General features: G+C 33.4%; 1 protein-coding gene across 3 annotated transcripts in view; it reads left to right on the top strand.

Annotated features, from left to right (window-relative positions):
- LOC118266435 (phospholipid phosphatase 2) overlaps positions 1 to 14,339 on the top strand; it is a 39,666-nt gene that overhangs the window by 22,031 nt on the left and 3,296 nt on the right. For all 3 annotated transcript variants that reach the window (XM_035579896.2, XM_035579897.2, XM_035579898.2), the window contains exons 2-3: positions 6,063 to 6,162; positions 13,354 to 13,508. In XM_035579896.2, coding sequence (XP_035435789.2) covers positions 6,063 to 6,162; positions 13,354 to 13,508 — 255 coding nt within the window. The remainder of the gene's footprint in view (positions 1 to 6,062; positions 6,163 to 13,353; positions 13,509 to 14,339) is intronic.

The raw sequence follows: 14,339 nt of genomic DNA, 5'->3' as shown, positions 1-14,339 counted from the left end.
TTACTTAACTTTATGAAATGTTTTGTAATCTTGAGATTGTGTACTATGTTGTTGAAGAGCTGCAGTCGCCTACAATGTATTCTGTACATATACATAGTATCTATAGGTACTCTTTAAGTATATACCTGATATTCTCTTACCATTACTATTATATTTATTCCTGTGTTATTACTATACTCCATAATATCATATATATTGTGCTTATTTAATAATGAAAAAATACAATGTACTGAAAATAACAAACCATAAGTAGGAACAAAGAAAGCGTTCTTCTCCTTTCTTTACATTTTAAAAATACAGATCATCTTTTCAATTCTTTAAATTAAATTCACATCATGTTTTGTAATTCACATTTTGAAATACATACATACATAACCTGTCTCCGTTGAGCAGAGACAATGGAACGTCAATAGCTACGAATTTTACATACCTCTTTCGCTTTATCATCAGTCTATTGAAATAATGATTCATTATCTGATTGGTATGTAAGCACTAGATTAGGTCTAGCGTTCTAGACTAGTCAAGTCCTAAATTTTATCGTAATCAATGACTAAGGTCTACTGTCCGTGACGTGGACAGTTTTCATTGTTTCTAAGCAAGAAGCAAATTTATTTATTTTAGTTTTTTACCTTATTGGGAAAAACACGATTTTACATTACATAGTCCTTTTTAAAAAGGCCGGCAACGCACCTGTGGCTCCTCTGGTGTTGCGGGTGTCCATGGGCGGCACTGATCGCTTACCATTAGGTGACCCGTTTGCTCGTTTGCCTCCTATTCCATAAAAATAAAACATAATGATACTCAGTACATTATACAAAATCAAATTAATGTAATACTCACAACAACATATCATAACTATGATACATCATTTATGTAAACGGGATTGTATACAAGTAAATCTGTAAATTTCACTAACGAGTGTAGTAGTCAACAACAGCATATGAAGCTACACCATTGTTTCAAATTACTTTAATTGAGTTTCGGCTTTATTCTTTTGTCACAAAGTTGGAAATATTATTTAAGGAGATCTTCCATCTTGAGAGTGCTTGATGTGATGTGTATACGTTTTACATACTCCTTTTTAAAAAGGCCGGCATCGCACCTGTGGCTCCTCTGGTGTTGCGGGTGACCATGATCTTACCATCAGGTGATTCGTTTGCTCGTTTGCCTCCTATTCCATAAAAAAAAACATAATGATATTCAGGAAAGTATAGATATTTTAATCAATGTAATACCTATTTTAATACTATCAACAATGACACTTATAAAATCACATCAATCCGTCGTTCCATTTTGTCATGAAACATGAAAAAATTAACAGATTTTTGGCGTAATACCGCCACTGAAACCACGTGCTCAGAGCTAGTTTACAAACCAAAACTGTTTAACCAAATCCTTACCGTAAACATTGAAACACCGTGTTTTGTAATCTGTTAGTAAGACCCGTGTGAATCTCTACCATGTGTTAACATTACATCATTTTACTTTACTGTCGATAGTTTACTTATTACGGTTCAATTACTTGACCTCTTTAGCTCGTGGCTAATAACGCATGGATAAGAAAATCTTAGGTTAAAATACTCTGTAATAGCCACACGGGTCTATCAAGAGGTTCTATCTATATAATAAGTCCTCACAGAAAACCGACGTGAAACAACGCTTGCATTGTGTGAGTTAAGGTACTGGAAGCCCGATTACCCCTCTTTCTAATCACCCCAACAACCCTTCAATTCCTAACCCCCAAAAGGCCGGCAATGCACTTGTAACGTCTCTGGTGTTTCTGGTGTCCATGGGTGGCGGCGATTGCTTGCCATCAGGGGATCCGTATGGTCGATTACCAGCTTATACCATAAAAAAATTATACTAAAAGATATTATTAGTACATGATACATCGATAAAAAATACCTAATGTATTTATATTCGTCATGCCAATTTGTTATCAGTTACTGTGTACATAATATACCAAACTTCAATTCTGATTCATTTTCTATACGTTAATGACGTCATAGAGTTATTTCCGGATTGTAAGTAGGTGCAAATTAAGTACAATACAATATCTCCATGATATGAAAAATGAACGTCCAGTGGTCGCAAATGCGACTGCCGGACAAGGAGTCTCTGTTTCGATTCCCGGGTCGGGCAAAAGTATTACAAGGCTTTATTCGGTTTTACGAAAATTTCTCAGTAGTAGCACGGAGTCTGGAAATGTGTCTGGTATATGGTTATGGTCACCACCTATTACATGAGACTTACAACATAAATTGGGATAAGTGGGTGTACATTGTACAGTGGCATTATATGCCATAATGTGTACCTCTGCCTACCCCTTTGGGAATTAAAGGCGTGACGATATCTTTGATTGTGTTATTTTTATTCACAACAATACAGAGTCATCCTTCAGTTATAATTCAAGATTAAAGGATTAAACCATTTTAAACCATATTTAGTCATGTATTTAAAGTCCTTTTTTACTTTTTGCGATGTCACGGCACGTTCATGGAGTTCACGGTCGCATTGAAATCACTGTTATTTAAGCTGAATTTCATACTACACGCTCAAGGAAATTACAGCCCTATTTTTAACACAATAGCGTTTAAATTCCCGAATCATTGTCTGATAGATTTATTTCACTGTTCAGTATGAGAAGGCATTTCTATCATTAGAATTTCGACCTTAATGCTCTAGGAATAAAGGTTTGAGCTGTAAAGGTAGGGATCATTTTATATTGGCTCTTGTCAAGAGTTAAGTATTCACAAAAACGACTTAGGGAATGCTTGAAGACATCTTAAAGCCAGATTAATATACTTAGTACTTACAGATAAGCTGCTATTGTTTGGCGTTGAATCATCTCGTGTTGTAGTCAGATTATGAAATCTGGAGTTTTTGAGAAAGTCTAGTTTTTAACCGATGATTTGCATAGTTTCGCATTTTGTAATCGATTAAAGTTACAGTTATATATTGTCATGTCTTACGTATTATTTACTAAAACATAATTATGTAGGTCGTTTCTCAATTATACATGAAATTATGTTTATGTTGAGAGCTTTAAGATTCAAACTATACCTTGATTAGTTACTCGAGTGTATCAATCACTTGTTATCGTTCAATCAACGAGGTGTTTGCTATGTGAAAGTAGTAAAAGTATGCAGGAGGCAACAAAAACAAGAAATAAATAATTAAAACATCAATGTTTACAAACAACAGATCAGTTGACAGATTGATTAACTGCCATGTCAACTTAAACGTCGATTAGTCAACTTTTAAAAATGTAACCTGTCAATTTGACAACTGGTTGCTTGTGTCAAATTTGACAGTTTAATGAACGATTAAACTAAGAGTGGGTTAATGTTGACATGTTATTTGTTTATGTTTATAGTAACTAGTTATAATAAGGTTAATCGTTTTGAATGGTTGACTTTATTTAAATTTATGGTAACTTGACTAAATAGTATGTGAAAAAGCTTTTATTTTTAATTAATCGCTTACATAAATTGGTTAGCGATTGATAAGGGGCAGAGCTCATGGGATAATCATTACAAAAATTACGATTTATAACAAGATAGGTACGACCAATATAACTATCGGGCTTAACATCATCGCTTGCCACCAGGCGAGATGGTAGCCAAACACTATTAAGTATACAAAAAACTATGTAAAAATGGGTATGTTAATTAACAAAATTACCAACTACATGTAAAATAATTCCAGACATTACCCCAAATGTCCGATTTTAGACTTTGTTTACGACAACATCTTTACTAAAGTATATCTTCCAAGGTGTATTGTGCCCATAATTTTCTAATTTCTTTACTCACATGGATCGTAATCGTAAAGTTCCGGGTTCCACGTCCGGGTGATGTTCAAGGGTACTTGGAATCGTTTAACTAATATTATTGTGTGTAAGTGTGTATGTTATGAGATTATGAATGGTTGGATGAGAGAGTAAGAATTTCACTTTTAGGCGTGGTTGGGTAGTGTTGTGTTGATAATAATTTTTCTCTTCAAGTGATACCGTGATGATACTTTTAAATAAATTATTGATGAGTAGATATCAATGGCTTCTTTAGTAAAAAAAAAAACAAGATTGAACCAATTTTAGAAAAATAATCGGATGTTTGTCCGTCATTACTCTGAAACTACTAAACGGATTTTCATAGGTATACAGACATGGTATAAGCTGACTTGGGTGATATGATACTTTTATCCCATGGGAACGCAGGAGAACCCACTGACAGAAGGTAGTTTAGACATAATACAAACTATTTATCTACCCATATTTACTTTGTGCCATTACTATTTACCATTTTCAGTTAAATTCGTTTTAACATAGCCCTACTTTTCCTATTAACTCTCTAGTATATTTATTTTAATAACCTAACAAACAAACATCCCCATTTAGGAAAACAAAATACAAATTAGGCACCAAACTCCCAACAAAATATAAACAAACCCATTTCAAAAATAACCCGCAAGCCGCAACAGCTTACGTAATGCAAATAAGGTTCTATTCAGCACACACTTGTTGACACAGCGAGAAACCGATGAAACTGGAACAATTAAGTGTCCTAGTTTCTCTCTGAATTTCAGGTTTAGACAGCGCTGAAACCCTGAAACCCTGAACAAACACGTCATGAAAATACATTTAGTTAAATCTCTGCTGACCAAGATTACATTTTACAGTCTAAAACAAGGTACATTTCTACGTTTTGGCTGTTTACTTTGGTCCTAAATAAATAGTAGAACCGCAAATGTAAGCAAAATATTTGTATAATGTACTGTACCATCCCTTCGTGGGCAACCCTGAGTAAATTCTAGATAGACTGGACTGGTGACGGTGAATTTTAGACACAGAAGTTCCATGTCAATCAGTCTTAAGACAATTATTACGGGTCTTGAAAGTAAAGCGTAGTCTTATTTTGAGTAAATATTTTTATTTTAATTAAAAAATCACGGTTCACTCACGTGCGTTAATAAAGAAAGGGTCTACTAGTTAGTAGAATTTTTCGAAACCGAGATGTTTAGTTAAAATGTTTTTATAGTGTGAGCTCTGACATATCTGGCAAATTTTTCCTTTTTTTTTTTCGCAACATATTGCAAAAAGCATAAGCACTGATGAATTTTAGTCGTTCTGAAGTTTCTTATACCTAACAAAATGACAATAATTTTTCTTTTTGTAATAAAGCACTTTTTATGAAGCTGAGGATCCGGACTGATTCAAGTAACCTGAATTTACTATCGTATAAAAATCATCACAAGATATCAAAATTAAATACTCTCATCTTCTCACATAAAACAATAACAAAACACATCTACTAAAACTGTTAATAGCCCACAGTTAATAGATTTTACGAGCACCAGTCACAATAAACCTTCTGCTCGTTACCACGGGGGTGAAGGTCACTGTCCTCACAAACGTTTAAGGGCAGCCCTCCGACCTTCGAAGGTCACAGAACCAAGGTCACGCCGACCTTGCGCTAAAAGGTTCTTAGGTAATCCTACTTTTGCACTCGACTTAGCAGGAATTTCGTTTGGATTTAGTCAACTTAAGGACCTTTTATTCATAGACTTATACTTTCGGATTGAGCGTGTTTTTGTACGATAGAGAGATCTCTAGGACGGATTTAGGTTTAGCTTTTAGGATTAAGGTAGATAGGTACTATTTTTTGAGACTTAGGTATCTAGTACTTAGTTCTGTTGCTTAGGTGCCTGTTCGATTTAGGCCGGTTGCTTTCTCGATCTTAGTGACGTGTAAGAATAAACTTATGAAGTTTTTCCAGTAACAATTACTCTTTAGATGGGTCTAGTTGCCGCACTCAGAGACATTTGATGATAACTTAATCTATTCCTTAGTAATAATTTCGTGTCGAAAACAATTGCTAAGGACTGGGTTAAGTAATCATTAAATGACTCTGAGTACGGCGGTAAGCATTATATTTAGGTTCTTAAATAATCCAAACGACTTAAAGAAATACAGATTTCAGACTCGACATAAGTAAACTACATGTTTGCATATCTATCTACTTAATAATACGTATTATTGAATAAAATTTCCTTTGTTACAGAGAAGAGATGTGGAGTCACAGTCCTCGTCAAAGACTAGTTTCTGCACACGACATGGCTTGTGGTGGACATTTGGAATAGATATTCCTTTACTTCTAATCTGTAAGTACCTACCAAACTACTTAATAACGACATGTTTATTCTAGACTTAAGCTCTTATACTGTATGACTCAAGTTTTCAAGAATATTGATTTTTTTTAAACGTTGACCCACACTATCATTTTGTCCAGTGTCGATATAACAATTTGTTGATCACACAAAGAGTTGCTGTGCCAACCGCACAGATGTATCAGAATCATAAAGAAAATGTATTTAGATATTTGGATTTTTAAAGACTGCTAGCAAAAACCATAAAAAGCTAAACTCCACAACCATTTCCTAATAACATTTTTAAACCACATCGTGTGTGGTACCACAGATAATTAATATATCCATTTATATGCATATTTGGTTCACTGGGACACTCCATTTCTAACACTCATAAGGAAGCTACACGAAACCCTTTATGCATCCTAAATTAATAGCATAAATTATAAAATTAATTGTTATTGAAATCATAACGGATGCAACTAATTAAAGAACATGAATAAAATTAAAATTAACCTTAAAACATTCGACTACCAAAAATGGCGGCTATTTCATTGCAACGAAGACAGATATAATGTTGCCAGTGAAAATAAATCTAGCGGATTTATTTTTGGAGGGGATTCGTGAGTGGAATTTTAAACTGTATGTTGATGGTGGGAAGTTAGCATGTTTAATATTGGTGTTTTATGTAAGTATGTATATAAAATTTAATTAAAAAAACAAAATTACTTGCGTATTAGTTTTATACGCAATGGTGTATATGTAGTATATTTTTCTTTTAATGTACAATGTATAGTGGCATTACATGCTGTAATGTGCACCTCTGCTTACCACTTCGGGGATAGAAGGCGTGACGTTATTTTTTTTTCTTTTAATGTAACGTTTAGGGAAATTTATGCTTTGTAATTTCATAGAATGTTTAGCAAAATATGTGATGATTTTAAATGAATTATATGTATCGGACAGCTTGAATGAAGTTTAACATTGTAATTGCTTCAGGAAAACTGAAGGAAATAACAATTATAATCAATGCACACGCTCAGTACTTAGCAGAAATAAATATATTTATTTTTACAGCGTTTGTTATAAATGTAAACAAGTTAGTAATTGCTAAGTGGTTTATTATCAACTAAATATTTATTTTAATTGGAAAAACAGCACATAATATTGGCTATATAGTAATAAATGCATAAAATATTTTGATAATTTTAGCTATAAATGTATTGCTATTACAAGAATGGTTACAGGAAAATATGACGAAACCAAATTTTGTTTCAATAATGACCATCTGTCATTCATTAGTCATTGTCAAAAAGAAAAAAAAATATAACATTAATATTCTATTTTTACTAGACTATAAAGTAAATGTGACGCAAATAGAATTTTGATTCCACAGTTAAGGATTGTTTATTCATAATTAACTGACCCGTCAAACTTTATACCGCCTTAAACCTTTTTTTCTCACCTTATAAACCTTACCTGGAATAATTTAAGATAAAAAAATAGCCAGGCCAGTCCAGCCGTTTTCGAGTTTTAGCCAGACTGATTTTTATTTACGTAATATATAGGTAACGAATACTTATTTATATGGACAAACCATTTTACCACGTGTAACCAATAAGCAGACATTTTGAAAATAATATAATTAAATATAGATTATAAGCATTGACTGGAAAAAAGGTAAAAAATATATTTGACACGACACACGTGTGGACCGCGGACCCCACACTGACACATTAGGAGTTGTCACATCTGAAAATGAATAAAAAGTGTCTGATTTTATGCCCTTATTTTTTGCGGTCTCTTAGTTATTTTTGGAGTATCATTGTAATTAGTGAAGTTTTGGTATTAACCTAATTATATTATACACTGACTCTTAAAATTATTGTAATGATTTACTGACGGTAGAACTATTAGTTCATAATTAAAAATAATCATTTGTTTTACAATTTAACACATAAATAATCCAGAGCTGTGGACTATCTAGCGGGTTACCGGAGCTCCGGCTCGAAAAGTAGGAGTAGAAACGGGATGGTTTTTAGTCAGTAAGAGTTTGACACTCCCTCTCGCCTAAAAGTCGTTGGATGATTTTGCTCCCTCAAAAAATAATGTATAAATAATAGCAAACCATAATATTATGTAAGAAATTTTGATTTTTGTGTTTGAAAAATAAATTAAACCGTTAAAAAACCCTCCTATCTCTATACACATAAATATTTAATACAAAAAAAATATTACAAAAATACATAAACCAACGAACATAATACATTAATAAAATACTCCTCAATGCATCTTAAGACGTGTTATCACTGACGTGTGTGGCATTCATAAAGATTCACATTTATTGACGTCAAATACTCAGTAAAACAATACGGTACTTGATGGATGCGTACCTGTGTAACTGTGTTTAGAATTGATTTGCGCATCAAGAAAATGCAGCTGTCACTGTATTATGACAGTTTAGATGACATGACATGTGAGACGTACATAACATTGCTATTATTTTAGTATTTAATGGTGGGATAGAATGACATTGTATTCATTGTACGAAAAGCTTACATTACTTACAGTACGAAATGATTTTCCAAAGAATTATGTACGTTTAGTCCAAATATGGTAAAATGGATTCTTGTTCATATTGTCCTGAGTTGAGTAATGCTAATAATATATCATAATAACTTATAACCTCTAAGTAATATATGTGACGAAAATTGAACTGAAACTATTTTTTAATTCTTTAAAAATATCACCAATGCGAAGTCTTCATGTTAAACAATGGAAAAAATAACTATGGAGAAAAAATATCCATTTATAATTTCCAATTTTACATCTGGCAACACTTACCGCATATGGCAGAATGCATGCAATCGCAGTCACTGTTTACAAATATGAGAAAAAAAAACCGTGTCATCGACCTTTTGACACTAATGCGCGTTCATTAGAGTAAGCATTTAAAATTGGAACATTATTTTATAAATAGAACTCTAATCATGTTGTATAATTATATATAAATGGATTTTCTGTTTTTATGTTTATTTTTAAAACATCAATTTTTACTTATCTATCGTCACGCTTTTTATCCCCGAAGGGGTAGGCAGAGGTACACATTATTGTACGTCATGCCACTGTACAATGTACTACTTTTCATATTTAATGTTGTAAGTCTCATGTTTACTGTTCAATTTAATTTTAGGTCCATGTCATAATAATAAATGAACGGTGTACTTACGTTTGTTGCGTTGAAAATTCACGATAATATTAGTAAAAGATCTTTTTTCTGAAGTAAACCGGGTGATAATAATTGAATTAAGCGAAAAAAGCTTAACCACAACCTGTAAGATACAACCTTTATTATTAAGGCTCATCCTGTCGTGATGAGAGCGACATTTTTGGCAAGTTTCACCGATGAGGCATGAAATATAACGGAATGTAAGGACCGGGGATCGGGTGAATTATAGGTACAAACTCATAAACTCATGATCCACGTATTTTTATTTATATTTATTTTGGATATTAAAAAACATTGTTACTAACGGAATAAAGGGTCAAAAATACTTAAAATTTCCCAAAAAAGCTGCGTATTATTAGGTGCCGTTCAAATGAATGTACCAAATTTTTTTAGGTACATACCTGCTTACCACACTTTATTCATAGGTGTTATAACTATAAACGGAAAAGGTTATTATTTATTTATCATTTTATGTAAACACGCATATAACATAAAGGACAACAGTAAATATAGTTGAAGTACATAGGTTATTACGTGTCAATAACAGGTAAATAAAAAAAAGTCAGCTGTGAGCTGCCCTACTTCCATATACCTATATGCTATGCTTACTATTCGTAATAAAAAATAAATAACTGTTACTCATCGGTTTTATAATGAAGTAATAACACCTAGTCCTACTTACCTCCTTATTGTCATAATTGTGTTGAATATGGTCATTTCTTAGTCTTACGAAACTTCATTCACTTACCTTTTTAAACTTATGTTCAATACCCCGTTGTGCCACACGCTGTTCCCGCGTTTATGAGGCATTTTAATCGATACCTATTTATGGATATTCGATTTAACGGTCATCAATGAAACTCTCGATTAATTGCTGTAATTGAATCGTGATCATAATAATTATAACTTTCGTTGTAAACGAACAAAAACGTGCCGACACTATAATTCATGGTAATCTGATTAAAGATAACACTTAATTGCCAAGTTTCACTTAATATTAATAAATTTTATGCATAAACACATTACAATGCATCCCAAGATACTTTTTATATTACACAATGGTGAAAAGTCAGCGCCATCTAGTATCGAGTAGCGCAACTATTTTTACTGGTACACTTTAGTTCGAATTATTTTCATTTCGTTTCACAATTCTGCTTACTATTTACTAACTAAAATAACATACAGTGAATTATTTTAATTATCAACGATGATTCACAACGATAAACCACTTAAAATTCAAGATGTTGATATGCAATCTTTCAATTATGTTTCTGTGCGTGTCACTAGCGTGGCCGGTCCTAGGAACGTGTAGGACCACGCAGCAGGTCCACGTGGGTCCCAACGTGGGGCCCAACGTGTCGGATGCACTACAATTGCCCTATTATGGCTTGTTACGTAATTATTCGTAATCGACTCCCGTGGTACACGGCGCGACCTGCACAGGACGAAGAAGCTTCGAGTCGTACTGTATTATGTAATAGCTACGTACCTATCTTTCTCTCGATTCTATTGTACTGCTTTGAATAGAGAGATTAAAAGAAACAAATAAAAAAAAGAGAATTAAAAAAGCAACAATAAAAAATACTACATAACATACAGAAATATTCCAAAAAAGTACCCCAAGCAATTGCTTAAAGTACCAATTATGATAAGCATACATCATAATATTCCACAGATAAATAAAATATAAAAATATCTAAATATGTATAAATCAATATCGTTACATTCCAAAATTACCTATCTCAAATCTTTACACGCCTCTAAATAACTTAGTAATCATTCCATTAACAGTCATCGCGATAATATCAGTCTGTAATCGAATATAATTAGATTAGGTAACTTATCTATAAAACACGTGAATTCTTGTGTACGAAATAATAGTTAGTGCAAAATATATTTTAGTGCATAAGTTCTAGAGAGAACTGACTCATCACGAAAATACAAGAAAAACAATTATTTTTATCTAAATTAAACTAATTACTAAGTATTAAAATATGTTTCTCTCGCTCGTAGCTCTTCCTCGTTGGTTTAAAATCATTCAAATGTAATTAATTGAAATTGTTCAAAATTAAGTATTTTCATACAAAAATTTCCCCATCATTAGTATCTATTGAAATACAGCTGGCAAAATTTTCCAAACACACTACGGTAATTAAGTGCAAACGGTGTCTAACGATATAAAATCCCTGCAAAAAACTATAGGTAACGTTTTACGTGTTGGCTAGGCAACTACTAACTAGTTGCTGTGGCTGTAGCGTATTCGATTCCCGCACGGTGAAAATATTTATGTGATCCACAAACTGTTGCTTCCGAGTCTTGGATTCATGTGTATATTTGTAAACGCACCCACGACACAGGACAAAATCCTGTGGGACAACCATTAAAAAAACACCTTGATTTATCATAAGTACATACACGAACGTCATCATAATCGCACCACAAAACACTACCAACATAAAAAGAACCGCGGCGAGAATTGGAACCAACATTATCCAACCGAAATCACCACTGCCTAGATACAGCAGCAACAGGCAGCGACAATTGAAAGTGTCAAGACAAATTGGTGACCAAAACTGTTCCTGGTACACGACATTGACTTTGAACCATAGTTTGGGGGATTGGCAAATAAATTGGCTAATAGAGTACGACGTCCATTTCAATGTCACGGGGATAAAAATTGCGTGTGTAAGTTAGATAATATTAGAACTAGATTCGTTCTGAACGTTCCGGGTTTTGATGAAGATATCCTACGTATTATAGACCAGGAAGATCATTGAGTCAAATCCATTAGGGTATGCAATTTGGACTCTTTAGAGGATGGGGATATTTGCTAAATGAACGTAGGTAGGGCTGAGATTGGGAGGAAGCTAGATAAAGATCTAGATGTGACGTAGCTTTGGTCTGATGCAATATATGGTAAAAGAGAATCATAACTCAGCAGTAGACTGTGGCAGTCCACTGCTGAGTTATGATCATGTTACTGATGAATTTCTTTCAATAACTAGGGCTAGAAGTCGATTTACCATTTTTTCTATACCACGTCTGTGACAAGACTGCACACGGCCCACCTGATGGTAATGAATAATGTCCTTTCATAGCATATTTTGCAGGACTCTTAAAATGGAGCATTTTGTAAGTTAGTCATATTTATTACCTCTATATGTATATGACAATTTTCCTGTAAACCCTATATATGCAATTTACACCTAATTATAATTAGGTATATTTACTTAATAAATATAAAAGGAAATTGTTGTTTTCTAAATAAAAGCAAATTCTAAAATGGACACAAATATGAAATAAATAATGAAAGAGCTTTGATTCATTGAATTACAAATAACGACTATCCTGTAAACTCTATATATGCAATGCACACCTAGTTAGGTAGGTAGATAGATATACATAGGTACTTATTAGTTGGTTTTCAAATAACCACAAATTCTAAAATGGCAACAAACATGGAATAAATAATAAAAGAGATTTGATTTATTGAATTTCCATCGTGTGTTACAAATACGATGAACAATTTACGTCATTCTCCATGTTCCATGAAAGTACATTATAATATATGATATGATTAATAGGTAGTTTTCGCTCTTATTCAGGGTTTGACTAAAGAAATAGCTTCGAACGTATTTTATTTCTCTGAGACACTTTTTCTCTCTGTCGCGATTTACAAACATAAAATTTCACATTGGTATACAAGACAACAATTTATGGATCACACAAACAGCTACTCCGTGCGGGAATCGAAGCCGCCACACGTTACACGGCAGTCAGTTGCCCAGCCACCGTGCTAACCAAGAAGTCAAAAGAATCAGTATTATCAGAGAACGCTGCTGCCCTTAGAGTCGACTAAGAGACTTTTAACTCCAGCGGGAACAGTAGAAGATGACAATAATGTAGTCACTCTGCCATAACCAAATCTAAATAATATCCTCCTTTTACTCCTTTTCATCCAAACCTTTCTTCCACAGTACTCGCGCTCATCGGCCTCTTCGAGTTGGGAGTGATCCCGAACCACAAAGCAGGCTTCTACTGCAACGACCCGGCTCTCAACTTCCCATTCAACGGAGACACGGTCACTACAGAGATACTCATGTCCACTTTACTAGCTGGACCTTTAGTATTTGTAAGTATATTCTTTATTATTATTGAATGATTTTAAAGATTTTTAATAGTAACGAGTCTTTTTTTTTTTTGAGGGGGAAATCATCTAATGACTTCTCCTTCTTTCGCCTTGGGTGTGGCGAGAGTGAGTGTCAGACTCTTACTGACTAAAAACCACCCGGTTCCATCTGCTTTTCGAGCCGTAGACCCGGTAACCCGCCAGGTAGTCCGTTGTTCCGGGAATAGTAATGAGATGCAAAGAGGCTGCAATTAACAAATGCTTTTAAAAGATCCTTTAAAATAAATGATACCTAAATAAATGAGTAATTTTAGAAGTTTTATATAATCTTGAGTATTCAAGAAGTTTTATATAATCTTGAAAATATTCAAGATTATATAAAACTTCTAAAATTACTCATTTAAAGTATGACTAATAAGTCATACTTTAAGAGGAAGAACCAATGATTTTCTCTGAAAGCCATACTATGAATGCGCTCCACCTGATGCGTCATAGCGTTTGTCTGTTTATGTTCAGTTCATAGGTACTAGTGCCATGGACCATATTGATGTTTTAAGACCATATTATGTCGATTGATAATATAATCATTTCAGTCATAATAGGGCGAACCACTCTCATTACACCGAAGAAAATAAACTATAAAAGCACACTAATATTATAAATATGAAAGTTTGTTTATATAATGCATGTTTGTTCGTTAATTTGGTATACAGACGGTATGAGCTGATTTAAATGATAGAATATCCCACGTCCCACCACTTTTTTATCACACGACATGCGGAAGCTAGTCCCTAAAAATAAATGACGTAACAGTAATTTTGTTTCTTGGAAGGC

The sequence above is a fragment of the Spodoptera frugiperda genome, chromosome 7 (genome assembly GCF_023101765.2).
Source record: "Spodoptera frugiperda isolate SF20-4 chromosome 7, AGI-APGP_CSIRO_Sfru_2.0, whole genome shotgun sequence".
Taxonomy (NCBI): Eukaryota; Metazoa; Arthropoda; class Insecta; order Lepidoptera; family Noctuidae; genus Spodoptera; species Spodoptera frugiperda.
This window is presented reverse-complemented; position numbering and strand designations above follow the sequence as displayed.